General features: G+C 31.8%; 2 protein-coding genes across 6 annotated transcripts; one reads left to right on the top strand and one right to left on the bottom strand.

Annotated features, from left to right (window-relative positions):
* Positions 1–3298: 3298 nt before the first annotated feature.
* On the bottom strand, positions 3299–8581 carry zip-5 (BZIP domain-containing protein; the record flags this gene model as incomplete). 3 transcript variants are annotated; one of them, NM_073891.3, is made up of 4 exons in its annotated part: positions 3299–3476; positions 3898–3963; positions 4214–4306; positions 4356–4676. In NM_073891.3, the coding sequence occupies 4 exons, from the start codon at positions 4674–4676 to the stop codon at positions 3306–3308; spliced, it is 651 nt and encodes a 216-aa protein (NP_506292.1). The 3 variants fall into 3 exon arrangements, with proteins under 3 accessions (NP_506292.1, NP_001122873.1, NP_001122874.1); NM_001129401.4 differs by lacking the exon at positions 4356–4676 and adding an exon at positions 8293–8581 and having other exon boundaries at positions 3300–3476; NM_001129402.1 differs by lacking the exons at positions 4214–4306; positions 4356–4676 and having other exon boundaries at positions 3306–3476; positions 3898–3930.
* Positions 8582–13814: 5233 nt separating this feature from the next.
* Positions 13815–16029, top strand: C34D1.4 (Alpha/beta hydrolase; the record flags this gene model as incomplete). 3 transcript variants are annotated; one of them, NM_001269556.2, is made up of 4 exons in its annotated part: positions 13815–13974; positions 14727–14909; positions 14964–15227; positions 15751–16029. In NM_001269556.2, 4 exons carry the CDS (start codon positions 13834–13836, stop codon positions 15901–15903), a joined length of 741 nt encoding a protein of 246 aa, NP_001256485.1. The 3 variants fall into 3 exon arrangements, with proteins under 3 accessions (NP_001256485.1, NP_001256486.1, NP_001256487.1); NM_001269557.2 differs by lacking the exon at positions 13815–13974 and adding an exon at positions 13988–14153; NM_001269558.3 differs by lacking the exons at positions 13815–13974; positions 14727–14909; positions 14964–15227 and having other exon boundaries at positions 15775–15903.
* Positions 16030–17480: the final 1451 nt, after the last annotated feature.

Below are 17480 nucleotides of genomic sequence, written 5' to 3'. Positions count from 1 at the left end.
AACCAATCACCAAAGTTATTTTGGTACTTTTCCGATTTCTGCCCCCCAAAATGTTTTTTATTCAATATTTCAATTTAAATTCTCACGTGAATGTTTATTTCAATACTATTTCAATTTTTAAGCTTAGAAAACAAAAATACTATTTAAGCCTGAAATTACAAAAAAGTTCACGTTTCATTAATGAAAATATCGAAAACATTTTGGGGGCAGAAATCGGAAAAGTACCGTTATTTTAAATACTGTCCTTCAAAATAATACTAATCATCTGGTGTTTCGGACGGAGAACATTTGAAACTTTTGGATTGGATATAACAAAAAACTCCACTCGCATACCTACAATTTTTACCTGAAATGTTTTTACTACATTCGAGAACTGTCGAATTGCTAGAAAATTCATACTTTTGATGTTTTTGAGTCTTCAAAAATTATCAGATCATTCTGGAATCTTTTCAGAATGTTTGCCTACCTCAGTGGAGCCTTGCCGCTCAGAATTTAGCTGTATCAAAAAACAATTATCGATTTAAATAGCTTATTACAAACATTTCATCACCAGAAAGCTTACTCCAAAGTTAAGCTTTTAGATCAAATGTACAATTTATCTTATTAGATAGAATGCTTCAGCAGATTTTCACGATCCTATTTCTAGCAAAAGATTACAAACAGCATTATAATCTGCTTATCATAAATGTGTAGTTTTGTAACATCTCAGAAATGTTGTACACAAATGTACCTACCATTCATGCAACTCTTTCTCCATCTCACAAATCTCCGATTTGCTTTTTTCCCTTCAAAGATTCTTCAAAAAATTCGAATTTAAAAATAAACACGCCCTCTCCGACTTTTAACAGATGGATGACCGATATATCCTAAGAAAATCTAGAATAGAGAAACACCGTAAAAATGACAAAACCGGATGCAACTGATCAACTCTACTCCCACACTCTACTCGGACGCGCACGGTAGATAATTTCCTAACAAGGGAAGTCTTTGAGAGGGTCCGTAGATTTGGGGTTCTCATGCTAAAATTCCCACAGAAGAGTGTTAGTTATGATCTCTCCAAAAAATTTAGCTGCCCCGGTCAAGTTTCAGCAAAGTTATGACGTTTTGAAATTTCAGTTAAAAACACCATTGAAATCCACTGTCTTACCATGCAATCCACGCAAATCTCAGCTTGCGTGACCACCGAAAATGTGACACCCACCACATTGAGTTGAAAAATGTCCTCGGTGGCCGAGTTGGGAGTGCGCGCGTCTGATAAGATTTAAGCTTTGGTTCGATTCCTTCTATTTTTGAAATATTTTTGTAAGTTGAATAAAGTTTTAAACAACCTATTCAAACATTTTTGCGCATTTTTAAAGTGATTTTATTCTTATTCGGGAACCTAGAATCATTGTCCGCACTTTTTGGAAATTTTTATTTTTTTCATTTTTGCTCAAAATTTCTTGATCAACTCCAAGCAAAAAATTCAAAAAATTTCATTTTTCTAAACAATTATGAAATTGCTATGTTGTTGTTCAGAAATGTATGAAACGTACATTACACAAGTTTTAACTCTCTATTCGCAAGTAAACCGTCGAAATGATCTACATCTCACGAACTTTGTGCAAAATATTTAACCAACTTTGAAGTTGCATAACTTCGTTGAGATAAATTATTTTGAAAAATGATCAACTAACAAAATGTTTGTTGAATAACAGTGAACAAAGTTTTAGTTATAAACTTTTTGATACCTTCAGCCACCAAAAAGTTGTGACCGTTTTCCAAAACACAATGTTAATAGAAAAACTAGCCAAATGCCAACCTTGTTTTCTTCTTTGTAGCTGGAGGTATCAAAAAGTTTATAACTAAAACTTTGTTCACTGTTATTCAACAAACATTTTGTTAGTTGATCATTTTTCACAATAATTTATCTCAACGAAGTTATGCAACTTCAAAGTTGGTTAAATATTTTGCACAAAGTTCGTGAGATGTAGATCATTTCGACGGTTTACTTGCGAATAGAGAGTTAAAACTTGTGTAATGTACGTTTCATACATTTCTGAACAACAACATAGCAATTTCATAATTGTTTAGAAAAATGAAATTTTTTGAATTTTTTGCTTGGAGAAATCAAGAAATTTTGAGCAAAAATGAAAAAAATAAAAATTTCCAAAAAGTGCGGACAATGATTCTAGGTTCCCGAATAAGAATAAAATCACTTTAAAAATGCGCAAAAATGTTTGAATGAGTTGTTTAAAACTTTATTCAACTTACAAAAATATTTCAAAAATAGAAGGAATCGAACCAAAGCTTAAATCTTATCAGACGCGCGCACTCCCAACTCGGCCACCGAGGACATTTTTCAACTCAATGTGGTGGGTGTCACATTTTCGGTGGTCACGCAAGCTGAGATTTGCGTGGATTGCATGGTAAGACAGTGGATTTCAATGGTGTTTTTAACTGAAATTTCAAAACGTCATAACTTTGCTGAAACTTGACCGGGGCAGCTAAATTTTTTGGAGAGATCATAACTAACACTCTTCTGTAGGAATTTTAGCATGAGAACCCCAAATCTACGGACCCCCTCAAAGACTTCCCTTGTAAGTAGTCTTGAACGTGGAATAACTTTCATTTCAGAGTTCAGAAAACTCCACCTGCAATTCATTTCTTTGAATTAAAAAATTCTCAAATTTACGAAGTTTTAAGCTTCTTTTTTTTCCAAGGTTTCAGATATATTATTTCCCGATTTTCAAAATGTGATGATCTCAGTGGTCTTGGTCGAATCGCACATCTTACTTGATCTTTAATATATTTTCATGGGTAGTTAACCTCGAATGGGTAGTTAAATTACTGTAGATATAAAAAATTTCACACGCGTCGGGAACACAAAACAATTTTCCAGAGCACTAGCGTCATAATACTCCTGTGCTAGAGTACCTACCTAAATCTTTTTAAAAGTGTATTCTGTGTTGTTTTTAGTCATTTTGGCAGTGTTTCATTTAAGCTAGCCACTAGTAAGATACTGTACAATTTTCTATAAAATATGTTTGTCTCTGGAAAAGTGGTCTGAAATCAATCTGAATATTTTCAATTACTATCAGGATTTGAATTTAAAAAAAGAAAACATACAAGATCTTGACTAAATAAAAAAAAAGTAGAGAAGTGGTCTGTGTTACAGTGCCCTCTTCTTGCGGAAATTTGAATGTCCTCTACTTTTTTTTGAATGTAAGCCCAAAAAATTGGAAAATGTTATATCTTTCAAGACAGAAAACTTCCAAAAATCAGAATAACCTCTACATCAAAGAATGAACAATAAAAAATTGGTATCAATATAATTTATTGCATGTCATATCAAAATAATCTTGAATAGCTTTTCTCTTTGTCTCCACTTGATGTGTGTACGTGTCCACAATTTTCTTGGCTTCATATCTAATTTCGGCTTCAAGTTCTGGGTTTCGGCTCTTTATATTTTCCAACATTCTCATTTGTTCCTCTACCTGAAATTTAAAAAATATTGCATAAGAACCTCCGCCCATTACCAATCACATCTTCCCACAGTAATCTTATCAGTTTCAGTCATGTGACGTCCAAGGTAATGTTGAATCTCTTAAATTGTTACATGGCTAGTCTTCATCTGTCTACAAGAGATAAAAACCCACCACATCATGATCACTTCCGTGTGAAATTCGGTCGTGTTTCATGTTTGTTAACTAGGATGGTCACATACTCTAAAATCGCCATACTCTATTTCTATTTCAGTGATAAGAATTTCGAAATGTTTCAATTTACAGGAAATAGAGAAATTCGTGCTCATCACTATGTGCTCATCACCCAAATGTCACAAGACGGAAAAATGGAAAACTATAAACACTCCGGAAAAATCAAATGATGATAATGTACACAAATAAGAGTACTAACCTGTGACAAAAGACGAATACGGTGTTGGTTCATTACTTCGTTACGAGCAGTCAATCTTGTCAATTCCTGGAAACCAAAATTCAAAATATGATATGATTGGAAATGTTATTTTGGATACTCAATTGACATTTTATGAGGCTGTTACTGAGTCGACATTTCATGCAAGAACATACAGTAATAGGATGATCGTTCTTCTTGAAAAGTTTGAAGTAAAGTTTAAATATTTTGTTGCGTGAAAAAAACATTTGGAAAACATTATTGGGGTGGAAATAAACCCATATGTACCCTTAAATTATATCTAAAAAATATTACTAACTGTTTCTAAATCATCAGTTTTTCTCTTGATCTTTTCTCGGCACCGTCTTGCTGCTTCAGTGTTTCTTAATCGTTTTTTCTCATCTTCGGATACCTAAAAAAAAAACAAATTATAATTTATCTCCCTTGTCTTCAATTTTTACCAAGTCTAATTTTTCATCACAAGATGTGTTCGAAACACCAGGTCGGGAAAATGATGTACGTAAAATTGATTCTTTGAATAAAGTTTCTAGATGTTTAAGTTGATTTGATCTATGCAAAGATTCATCATCGGAATCGTCGGATGTTGTACTACTTGTTGAATTTCCGCTTACGCGAAGTTTGGATTGAAATTTCAATTCAAAAGTTGGAGATAAAGGTGAAAAAATATTTTTGTTCAGTTTTTGATATTTTGGAGAAGGCTCATCGGATGGTAAATCATAATCTCCAAATGGTGATGCATCATTACTACAGTAATCTGACATTTCTTTGGTTTTCTGAAGAAATATGATTCTAGGAATACAATCTGAGTAAAGATTCAAATAAGTGAAATTTGGGAAATAAAAGTTCAAGATACAGTATAAATTGTGGTTTGCAAAAAAAATTACAAAAATTCTTTACGTTTCTGACTTTTGTGGTCGAAACGGAAAGAATAGTGATAACAAATGAGTAAGAAACTGTGGTTATTTCGAAATATTGATAAGAAATAAGATGGGTATAATGGAGGAGGGAGGAGCCGTATATGATAACAAGAAGCTTTTAAATAGGAACAAATTCTGAATACTTGTCCAGGTTTTTATAGTGGTACTGAAACTACTGATATAATGGGAAAATTGCACATTGCTCATTGTTTCCGATGGTGAATCATTGAGGATGAGCTGTCAGTTTACAGTAAGAAAATGCAATTGGCGCCAGTTTTATTATTTACAAGTGTTAGGGGAGTATTTTAAAATAGCTGATAAAAACAGGAAAGGGGGAATCAGAATTCATATAAATTCCATTTATAGGTTTGAATGTTGATTAATTCTACATTGTTCATTTCAATTTCAGAATTTAACTGGTAGAAACTGAATTTTTGTCGAAGTTAATTTAGTATATCATAAAATGAATTGTTTTCAAATAATTACGGAAGATAAGATTTTTTTAATAGAGTTGCTTGGGATACGATATTTGATTGCATATTCAGAGTTTGTACTGAAGCGTGACTATTAAGCCTTAAAAGTCAAGTAATTTAAATTTTACAAAAGCATGTTTTGGAGTGAATAGAAACATTTTTTTGGAGTGAATATAAAAAATTTAGCAAAAAATAAAGTCTGAAAATTTAAAAATAAAATGACGGCTTTTTGACTCACATCTTTTAAAAGAAACAGGAAATTGGATGGATGTGCTCACTTTTGAGGTTTATTGAAAATGTGTATTTTTTTAATCTTCCGAAAAGATTTATAAAGTTAGGAAGTCAGTAAAGGGACTTCACATATCCACGAGGGGCCACTTAAAAACTATTTTAGAAACAAAGATAAGAAAAGCTGTAACATCGTTGTATATATAATTAAAAAATGCAACTACAAGTTCCGTGTTTCTGACTGTTAGTTATTGAGTTATTGTGAATAACCCCTAAATTTTAGTATAAAATTTGAAGATAAGGAAATCTTCCTTTATTCTTATAGAAATGCTATGCTAGATCTAAACTATGTAGACTTCAAAATAACAAGGGTCGTATAATGAAAAAGTGGGACCAAACCACAAAATCCACTCAATTTGGTCGTTAAAATGAAATGAAAACAAGAGAGGAAAACGAAATAAATTAGTTTTAAAGGTTCTCGAATGACATAGGTCTCCTGGAATGAGTCAGTATGTCTGGTGATGACTGACATAAAAAAAGAAGGACTTTGAAAAATGGAAAAACAGATATTCATAATTAGGACAAAGAGCACGCGTATTTTCTTCGAATGCATTCGTTTTCTATGAAATGACAGATTATCGTGAAAAGGAACTCTTTTCAAAGAATCCTGTATATAACACAGTAGGTAGTACTAGACAACACTTTTTATACTTGAAATTTTATCTTGATTAAAAGGGATGGTAATTATGAAATGACATCATGGATAATTTGTAATACTGCTCTGACTCAGCTGATAAAACAGCACAAAGTGTTGAAAGAAATCATAAAAAAATGAACAGTGGTGTGATGAGGATAACTATAGGGCGATACGCCCTTTTTCGAAGATGCTTTTGTGTTTTTTGATGCATTGTGCTTTCCGAGAATTAGAAAATTAAAAATTGAAAAAAAAACAAGTAATTAAGAAAATATTTTCAGTTTTTATAAGGAAATCTAAACAGGAATCATTTGAAACTTCGCGAAACAGAAATTCCTAACTGCCTTTATGAAGGAGACCTACGCCTGCCTCGGGCCTGCTTCTTGCCTATTGTCGAAGTACATGGGAATGATATTTGGTTTCTCACTTGAAGAAATTTAGCAAAATCACAAAAACGGAAACAAGTAGGCATTATGTAGGTACTTAGGCAGTCGGATATACTTAAAGACGTGTTAGTCCTAAATTAGGTGCATGATTCCGGGAAACAATTGAAAATTAATTGAAATTTTTTGAAAAATTGCAAAACACATTGGAAGATACATACCAAATTAACGTAGAATTTTCAGATAATTCAATTTCATACTCAATTCATAGGAATTTATACATTTTGTTGCAGGAATAGAAGTATAAAATAAAATTTCAAAATCATTCAGAAAATAAAGTTCAATGCTACTTTCTCTCAGAGGAAAACTTCGAGGGCGACTACAAAAAGGTGAAATTGGCTGAATGTGGATGTGTTATCCGGAAAAGCGAAAATGGGAGAAGAGGAAAAACAACTTTATTTGTGCCCGCAGACGGAACACATTTCGTACATTTGGGAGGCTTCAGGCTATTGTTTTATAGAAAAAAAGTGATGAATTGAATGTCATCGGGATACATTATGTTGAACAGCTCAATAAACAAGTAGATTAAAGTCATATTTGATCTACAATCTGAGTCATTAAAGATGTATGAGTTGCCAATTCTTGGAATATCTAACCACAGGGTTTTCTTCTGATATTTGATTTGTGAACCAGACTGACTAGACAGTCATTTTGACATTCATCACATCTTAATGAGACAAATTAAAAGATTTATATTGAAATTCTCGGAAAGTTCAAGTCTTTGCGGATTAACTTTATTAATAAATGGCAGTTGAAGAACAAATGTTAATTTATTTTCTGACTTCCAAAAAAAAGAAAGTTAGATTTGGAAGATTTTTATATATTTTTTAAAAGCTCATGGGAATATGATTCACTGAATAAATTTGGCTCTTGGAATGCACTAATAGCCGGAAACATGATTGGTCAAAAGGTACACAGTGAGTTAATACATTGAAAATCTGACTCACTGAAACTGCAAAAATCGAAAGATGATTCAAGCTCTCAAAATATATCTTTTACAAAAAACTAACGAATATTATGGTACATTTTCTTTCTGTGTTTTTAGTCCCCGTTCTAATTTGGACTCCAGAAATCGCGTCAAATTAACATGTGTTCCCAATTATTTAGTTGCACTGCAAATTGCGGAAGACGAAAATGAATGTATTTTTTGAGCTTCCTAAATATTGCTTTTTATATGTTTCAAAAAAGAGTAAAACTTGGAGACTGGAGCATTATCAACAGGGAAGTTTAATACTATGTTGATGCATTGCAGAACATGATACTGATTGTATGGGTGGTATTTTGCAAATTGTATTTTATAGCCGAATGGAAAGGAAGAAATTATTATTTTGCGATCGACTTTTAAATGGATGCAAGTATTTTTGAAATTATAACACGTATTTCTAAAAGTAATGCCAGTTTTGTTGTTAGATTCAGAATCTTGTTACCAGAAAAGATTTCATTAGCAGCAACAACAAATAAAATTTATCTTTATATTAAAGGAACTAAGAACAAATAGACTAGACCTGAAGTTTTTCAATTTTACTAATATATTTTCATAGCACTGGGTCATCACATCTACCGATAAAAAATTTATAATTCTGTTTTCCAGTATCATATTTAATTTCCATAACACAACTCACCTGCAAATCATTCAATCGATTCAAACTGATCCCTGTTTGTTGCGGCATGACTATTTCTGAAGATTCATCTTCGACATAATAGTCATCATCGTCTTCTTCATCATCTTCGTCACCATTTTGATTTTCGTCTCTTACGTAATCATCTTCATTTTCTTCGAGAATTGTAGTTAGTGGTGCGTTACATGGATCGACTGGTATGAAGTCATCAAAGTTATAAAGAGTGTTCATATATTGGGAACGAGCCGCTTGGCAGTAACCACAAGATGGATCTCCACATGCGCAATTCATTTTTGAAAACAAAGAGAGTAGATTTCTGAAATTGTTTTTCTTAAATCAGAGAATGAATAAACTCTAGTTTTGCGTGGAAAATAAAAGTTGACATTTATAAACTGTTTAACTATATATTTAGAACTATGCATCTCAAAATTAAATTATTTGCGCGAGAATCATCAGTTGAAATATTTGAAGAAATGTACAATACCACTTGAATCAGAACAAAAATGAATGAAATATTTGTTTTTTATGTGCAAAAATTCTTTCGAAATAATACATATTACGGAAAACTTTTGTTGTATCATCATAGTGACCGCATAGTCTAAATCCAAAATTTATATCGAGTGTTCTGTGCAATTCTGATGTGATTTATGCAAAATATATAATGTCGAAATATGAACAGCGATCTTAAAAAAAAGAATCCCAGATATCAGGTAGAGTTTTCTGTATCAAGAATCACAAAATTTTATGTATTAGTTTCGGGAACTTACCGTCAAAAAACGGATTGTCAAATTTCTGCAACTTTCTGACAAGATTACAGGGTCAATGGACAAGCTCTAAAAGTTCATTTAAATTTCACACAAATATATGATATCTTATTATCTCTGATCCACTAAAATCTCAAAAAAGATTTGACTTCAAGGACAGTTCAGTTGTAATTTTTTTAACGGAATTTCTAGATGCATAACTGCTGACAAAACATTAAAGTGTTTTGAACAGTAACCGTTTTGGCTATTTTCCTTTTCCACTTTAAATAATTGAGAAAAGTAGTTTTTGCAATTCAACGTTCTTGTTTAGAGAATGGACAATTTTTTATTAATTGAAAAAAATTATTGAATGAGTGGTGAATTTCTGCAAATTACAGATTAAATAGCGTTGATGGGTCTCGCTACATTATATTATTCTTTGGGTAGGAAGTTGGTTTCATTACTTATAGTTTTTATGTCTAGCAAATCAGCTAATTTTCGCACGTTTGGATTTTCGCGCGGATGACAAAAATGTTCGATATCACGATGAAACATAATTCCATCAAAATAAAAAATCCTGTACTTAATTCATTTTGGCAGTTTGTAACATATATTTTGCAACTGTCAAAGTTTTAAACTTCCTTTCACAACTATACCACCTTTAAACCTAATTCAAATTATTGGAATCGTTACCGCATTCCTTTCAAATTATTTTTTCTCTCAATTTTCCTTGATTTATATTATCGGTCAAAGATTAGTGTTTATATCTAATGTTTTTCCCATGATTATTTATGTTTTACGTGCCAGCGCCCGCCTAATACACTATTTCATAATCGATACAAATCATAGATCAATTTATATTCCTATCATCACTTGGACATTCTTATCAGTAAACTACAAACTCTCAGCAATCTGGGTTGTTTATGAAGCAGAACAAAACGAAGAAGCGGGTGGGAAATGAACTGAAAAACGATCTGAAAGTTATGAAAATGAAGTGAATGATGTCCATGGAGGTTGATGTGAATCATTATATAGTTCCTAATGACGTTCATGTGACTCATTTTTCCAAATACAGGTCATCATAATCATCAACATGAAGTCCTGAATCATCATATACCGCTGCAAAATTCGAGGTGAAGGTCGACACGAAACGGAGCAGTTATCAGTTTGAGGTATGTATTCACCGAGTGCATTTGTTTTAATCATTGATAACATGACATTTTCCAGTTATAATCAAAAAAACACATTACGAACATCGAGAAGAGTTTGACAGCCATAAAACCGCAAAATTGATTGCTGTAGCCTGAAAGTTTGCTCGTGCAAAAATGATTCAAGTACTGAACTTGAAATGAAAACTGACAGATCTTTCACAAAATATGATGATATTTTAAGAACTGCTTGATGAACCCATAACGGAAGTTTTTCCAACATGTATTCCAGGGTTAGCACCCAAAAAATGTCAAAATAGAGTTTTCGGAACTGATATTCGTACTGATCGTACCGCATAGGTACAGAACTTTATTAAATATGAACATATTTTTCATGGACTTTGAACAAAACAAGTAAATTGACAGATATTTTAATTTACTAATTTTGTGGAAATTTAAATTGAAATTCGTTGAATTTTGAATGTCAGTGCTTCGAATATTAATGAGCTTACTCATAGTAATCAAAATTCTTCATATATTCAAACTCGAAATTGAACTCTCCTTTTCGTTGCAATTATTGTTAACATTGAAACTGCTCTGAAATATTTTTATAATGTTATTATACAATTACTAAATATCCAGTGTTAAATTTGTAGTAAAGTGTCATTCAAAATCTTAAGAGCCTACCGAAAATATTTTGTTTATCCTTGGAATATTTTGGTATTTCTGCATTTATAGTATTTATACATTTATACATTCTGAAATTTCAATGAGCGGAGACGCTATTTCCACCCGTCTTTCACAATATTTTAAATAAAAAATCGATTGTATTTTTATTGCATTCTTTACGTGTTAATAAGAATATTAAAATACTTTACAATATCAACGTTCTAACTCAGAATTTAGATCGGTTAACTTTAAACACCAAAAAGAAAAACAGTCGATTGAATTTTTGATTCCATAGAATATCTTCAAATGATGTCGACGTTTGATCGACTACCAGAAGAGGTCTAATGTCCATCTAATTTTCTCTTCTCCACGTTCTTTTTTCTTTTCTCATCTTTTCTCGCGCAACAGTATTTTTAATGTATTTTCAAAGAAATACTGTCTCATTCTGTTTTGTTTTAGGTTACCAACCTCCGTGGAGTACTTCCCGTTTTATTGATTTTTCTCATCACAAAGGAAACTTTGAAAATGTTTTTTGTTTCGATGCTCAATAAATTTTAGTTCTGATAATAATTTCTAGAAGTTTATCAAAAATCAAACCATCACTCTTGAGGCGAAAAATTGTACGCAGACAATGAACGTCAAAATAATGATTTCCGTTGAATTCTCAACGTCAGAGAGTTAAATTTGTATTCCGAGGAGACCTAATCCAGACTCAAAAACCCGTTTGCATTTGATCTGAAGGAACCAGTTCCATTTCCTTTATCAGAATGTCTTGATAAAATTTTGATATTTTTTTGCTCAATCCCTCATTCAAATTTAACAAATCTATAAAAAAAACCAAAAACTAAGTAGCAATTGACTAAAGAACTTATTGACCTGATTGGATATTACGTAGACGCCAGGAAATTCCAAGAACTTATTTTATTTTAATGGAACCTTTATGGGAACCAATTTAATATATATTTAATGTCACGTGGGAATTGATTCTTGTTTTGTTATCAATTCCTATCAGAGATACAAAATAATTTGGCCTATTTTGAAAATACATACAACGGGGTGTGTGTTGTGATGGTACTTGGAAAATGATTCAATTTTATACGTTTGTTTAATCTAACAAAAAGTAATAGAACACGCAAAGCGAACAAACTGGTTAACTAAAAAATTAGCATAATTCTAATTCTAAAAGCTATGTTGCAATCTTTGCATTCTTCATTGCAAAGTTTATCGAGAATTTGTCGCATCGTTTAACAAACAAATATCTTGTTGCGCAATTGTCCATGTGTGATTTTTTGATCCTTCTACGGTTTTTCATTTAAAATTTTTTTGAATAAAGTTTTAATTGTCTTTTTAAAGACTAAGAGTAATGCACCCAAAGATTTTTATGTGCAGCCCATGTTGAATGAGTTTGAACGTTGAGATAAAGATCTTAAAGGTAGCGCCAGTGGGGAAATTGTTAAAAATCACTCCATTTGTCCCAAAATGTCCAAATATCATTATAAAACTTTTCAAAAAAATTTTTAGCTTTTATATTTACTGTCAAAAAGTGGCAATTACTCAGTTTTTGCCACTTATAATTTTGGAAGTCGACCAAAAAATTGTTTTTCCGACATTTTTTATGTTTTAATTTTGTTCAAATGAAGTGTATTAAAACAGTGTAGGGATCGAAACATGCGTCATTTCCTCAAAACCTCGTATTTCTCAAAATTTTGGCAATTTGCCAAAACTTTGAGCGAAAATTATGAAAAATCTAAAAATTTTTGGAGTGTTTTATTTTTTCGGTGGTTTTGGATCATTATAAGTGCATTTAGACAAAATCCCTACTGGGGCTACTCCACCTTTAAAGGCCCCATTTTCTTGTATCTTCGTACGAAGACACAAGGCAACGTGGAAAACAAATTGCAATATTTTTCGCATTCATTCTTTTTTTAAAATTTTTACATTTGAAATGATCTTCACAGTGGTTCGAAATAAGCGCTTGAATGCCTACCATCAAGTCGATCTCCTACCTTACGCCTGAACTTCCGCCTTCTCCCAGAGTACATACGGGGTTTATGTCGTTTCCCAATTGAACTTTCATAATTTGATTGAAGGTGGCAAATTTATGTACTGTAGGATTTCAAAAACCGGAGTTCACGCCGAAGTGCAAGAAGGCAAGATGGGGGAGCTATGAAGTCGTAGATTACGTACAAAGTTCTAAAATTTGTAAGATTTTTATAGATTACTAAAACAAAAGTTTCAAACATATATACATAAGAAGTGAGAAGTTCATTACAATTTAAATGTTTGATATTATTTTTTCTTACTTTTTTGATAACAATATTTTTCATGGCACAGAACGAGAAAATGAACAATGCTGCATAATTTCGCTACTCAATTTTGGTTAATCCTTTATTGAATTGAATGTATTATTCTCGAAAGTTCTCAAATACCTTTTCTCAAAAGCTTTATAGCCCACACAAAGTCGGTTCCATCAAAAAAAAACTCCTTTCTTTTAATCTTTTAATTCAATATAATAGTATCATCTGATCTTTATCCATTTGTCTTAATCGGAGGACATAAGTTCACAAATCACGTTTTTCTTCCAAATGTTTCTTTCTTCCTCCATCATTTTCAACCACTTGACCAGATGTTTTTCAAGGCCATTCATCCATCATCTGACTCCAATACCTCCGTCTTAATACTTTCTTTTTTCGGTTTTTCACAGAGGCTTAAAATTCCAAATTCCTCTCCATTGAAGTTTCAAATGTTCAGAAAACAACAACAGCAAAAAAAAAATATTTTTGAGTAACCCCAGTTGTTTGATGGTTCTTCATTCCCCATCTCTCGTCATACACTTTTCAAATTAATTTTTCTCATTCTCTCTCTGCTGTTTGCACTTTGAAATTTACAATTCAGAAGGCCTCGCCTCTTATTCAATTCTGACATCTGCTTCTTCTTCTGAATTTCATACTCTCAAATTTGCCAGTTCCAGACACAACTCCAAAATGTCTTTGGCATCGTCGTCGTCCACAAACACAACAAATGGAACGTCATCTAATCGAGATGCCCTTTCATCATCTCCTTCGTCTTCTTCTTCGCCTTCTCCGTCCTCTTCGTGTCTCATCAAGTGCTTCCTTATGGAACGGGTAGGTTGTTCCCATTTTAATGTGAACCTGGCGGTCATGTTGTCTCCGCCTTTCATGTATGTGTAGAGAAAGTCAACACGAAAATCATGATTTGTGTGTCGTCGCAGCAAAATAATCGAACGTTTCTATAAATGTCTCACTATGTTATCTTTGTAATAGTTAAAACTTTAGCGGAAAAGGTAAGGATGCTAATCAGTAGAAAAAAACAAAGAAAAAGACAGGAGTTTTCTCCGTAAAATATACATAAGTTGTATTATGAGGGATTTCTTTTTTTACTATGTTAGTAATCATTTTACTTTTTTTGCTGAAAATTGGACACCTTAAATGTAAATAACATTTATAAATTTTAGTTCAGAACTCATACATTTTTTTTCCAAAATTAAAACTAGGGAAAGACGCCACTCATAGTATTTTAATAGAGATAACTATTTTGTGAGCAAATGACAGTAGTTTCAAAGATTTAAAGCATCATTAATGGAACACCGCCTTTAGTTTTCACAATAAAGGAATTTACTTTTTTTTTAATTTGACTTAAAATAGATTTTCAAATAGTTCTAATTTTTTTCATTTTTTCACATCCACTTTGAAAAGTGAAGTTCATTAAAATATTGACCAATTTTTTTAAAAATCAAAAGAGCCTTTTTCCAGATTTTAAGTTCGAATCTCAATTTTAGATTCAAATAAAAACGAGATAATACAACATAAACTATATCTCACGCATTCGTTTCATTAAAATTTTTTTAATTTTCCAGCATTACCGTCACCTGATTTTTTCCTTATCACTTCATACGCTCATCTACCTTCTTCTACATATGTGTTTTTCCCCTCGTGATCTTGCTCAAGCTTACCTCGCTGATGTTATCGTTCTCCTTTTGGCTGCTTTTGGTACTGCGCGTAATCTACCCATTCTCATCTTTCCCAGTGTTATAGTCAAGGTACATTATTTTTTGATTTCTTCATAAAATTACAAGATTCTATCTTATTTCCAGTTCATATGTTTCTCACTTTGTGCTGGTGTAGCCATGTTGTCTCTAAGCGAGACGAGTATCAATATGAAAACAAAAGAAGCACGGATGGAGTTCAGACGACAAAGAAATTATCCTGAAGTTGTAAATATTGCATTTGAAGATCATCCGACAGTTTGCATTTGGATTCACGCAATGGCTGTAATTGTTGCATTAGATTTGAATATCGGATTGAAAGCTTTTTATAGCTCTTTCGATTGCATGAAGAAACCAGTTGTCGAAGAGGAGGTAAGTGATTTTTGTTTTTAAAAATGTGAAAATTTTAGTTCCTCGTCTATGTACTAAAAAATCTATTAAAGCATACAACTATAGACCTTTCATTTGATACATTTGCATTTTATTTGACAGAAAGATTTGAATTTTATATATCTGTCAAGCAAAAAGTCCCTTCTTTTGTCATAAAAAATGAAATTCTTTTTTTGTCATAAAAAATGAAATTCGATTTTCTTAAAAATACTCTTATCCGTGAAATTGTTTTGAAAGAGTCAAAGTTCAGTTCTGCGTAGGCCTTCTCTGTAGAAAAAATTTCGAGCTGGCTTGGTTTAAGCTGCTACCTGGTTCAACGTAACACGTTTGATTAAATCCCTGCCAAACTTTGACTGAAGTTTTTCTTAACCAAGTAAATATAATAGTTTTGAACCAACTTGGGAATGTAGTTTTCTCATTAGATTTTGAGTGATAATGTAAACTTCTACGTATGATTCTCAAAATCTTACGAACTCTAACAACGTCTTACGCTGGAAATTTTCAGAAACCTCCATCATATACAGTTTGCATGACAAATTCCTCACAAACTACCTTACCACCAACTTACGAAGAAGCACTGGAAGCTCGAAAGAAAATGCAAGCTCAAGCTTTTCCAACAAGGAAGAATCAACGAAATTCTGGAATATTTGTTGTTTAGACCTCATTCAAACGTTTGATTCAATTGACAATGAGGTCTTTGAAGAACTCAGAAAATAATAATTATTGTATTAACCCACTTTTGCTCCGGCTTATGTGTATTTTGATTAAACATGATCTCAACTTTATTTGAATTTTTCGTTATTTTGACAAAGGGCAAGTTTCGTTATTTTGACAAAGGACAACCAGACACTGAAAGTGATAGATTCATTAACATTTCATGTGCATAGTTAAAATTTTCTAAAAAATGTGATATGACAATAATCAATAAACAGAAAATAATCATCCTGAAATTTTTAGTTTCTTATTCCGCATGATAAAACAACAAGTATTTTAGTTCAAAAACTCAAATAACAATGAATGACAATTGTTTTCCCATTGTAATGAACTCAAATAAATTATTAGAAAAGGATAAAAGGCAGAAATCATAGAGTTCAAATCGTGTGATCTTATTATTTCATCACGTATTTTGAGCTATAAGGTATGAGTTCTGAGCATCGAAAAGTCAGCAAAAAAGAGTACATTTCCAAAATGTGAGTTTCATTAGGCTAGTGAACCATATCCTAATGAGCTTCAACTTTCAAAGTGGATGTGAAGTATAGGGGTGTGTTGCTCAAGTAGACATACAAAATCTAGAGGTTTCTATCTTTATGTTAGTCATTTGCACTCTGCTTCGCAACAATATTTTTCCCTTTCCTTGTATTTTTCATTTTCATGTTTTTCATTTCAACGTGAGAATTTTTGATATTTGACGTCTGAGCAGAAATAACTTTTTTGTGATAAGTTTGAATTATCTAGGAAGTACTTTCCGGGAAATATTGGCAAAGTTCAATGAACTTGTTTCTAATTCTATTTATTCTGCATTTTACCGAAATTAAATCAAATAATATTTTCCAGACCTCGACTATTAACTAAAATTGCAAATCTAAAATTGCAAATTCACACGATAAATTTCACAATTTGCAAAGCTTGCAAAGCTTTTAACGAAAAGTATTTGAAATTAAAATGTCCAAAAAATTGATTTAAAGGAGTTTTTTGAACAAATTATTTCGAAGGAAATTTTGAAAATAAAAAAATGAAGCTTTTTGGCTTTCCAAAAATTTTCGTTGTTTTATTTTCAGAAATTACGCCAAGACAATTAGCTATTTTTTGTCAAAAATATTTTGAACATTTTTCAAACCATATCACCATATCAGTTAAGTTACTTTTTTTCCTCAAAAATTGAAATTTAATTTCAAATTTCAAAAAATTTGGCAATTTATTAATGCACAATTTTGTCCACTATTCATATGTGAAAGTTGACGAAATATACCAAGAATTTGGACAAATGCTGGATTTTCTTGGATTGGTAAACAATTATTGGAACAATTAAATTTTGACAAAACTTCAGTGAGCCCACTAATTAAAAGTAATATGAGCTTTCGTGATTATAATTGGACTTGCACAGTACTTTCTCTGACAAAATGTATTCGCAATAACTTTGAAATATTTAAGCATTTTGAGTTTTAAAAAAGTATGTGTACTGAAGCTCTGCTTCGACAGTTTTGTAAAATAGAACAATTGTATTTTTGTAAGTAG

Source organism: Caenorhabditis elegans, chromosome V, assembly GCF_000002985.6.
Source record: "Caenorhabditis elegans chromosome V".
Classification (NCBI taxonomy): domain Eukaryota; kingdom Metazoa; phylum Nematoda; class Chromadorea; order Rhabditida; family Rhabditidae; genus Caenorhabditis; species Caenorhabditis elegans.
This window is presented reverse-complemented; position numbering and strand designations above follow the sequence as displayed.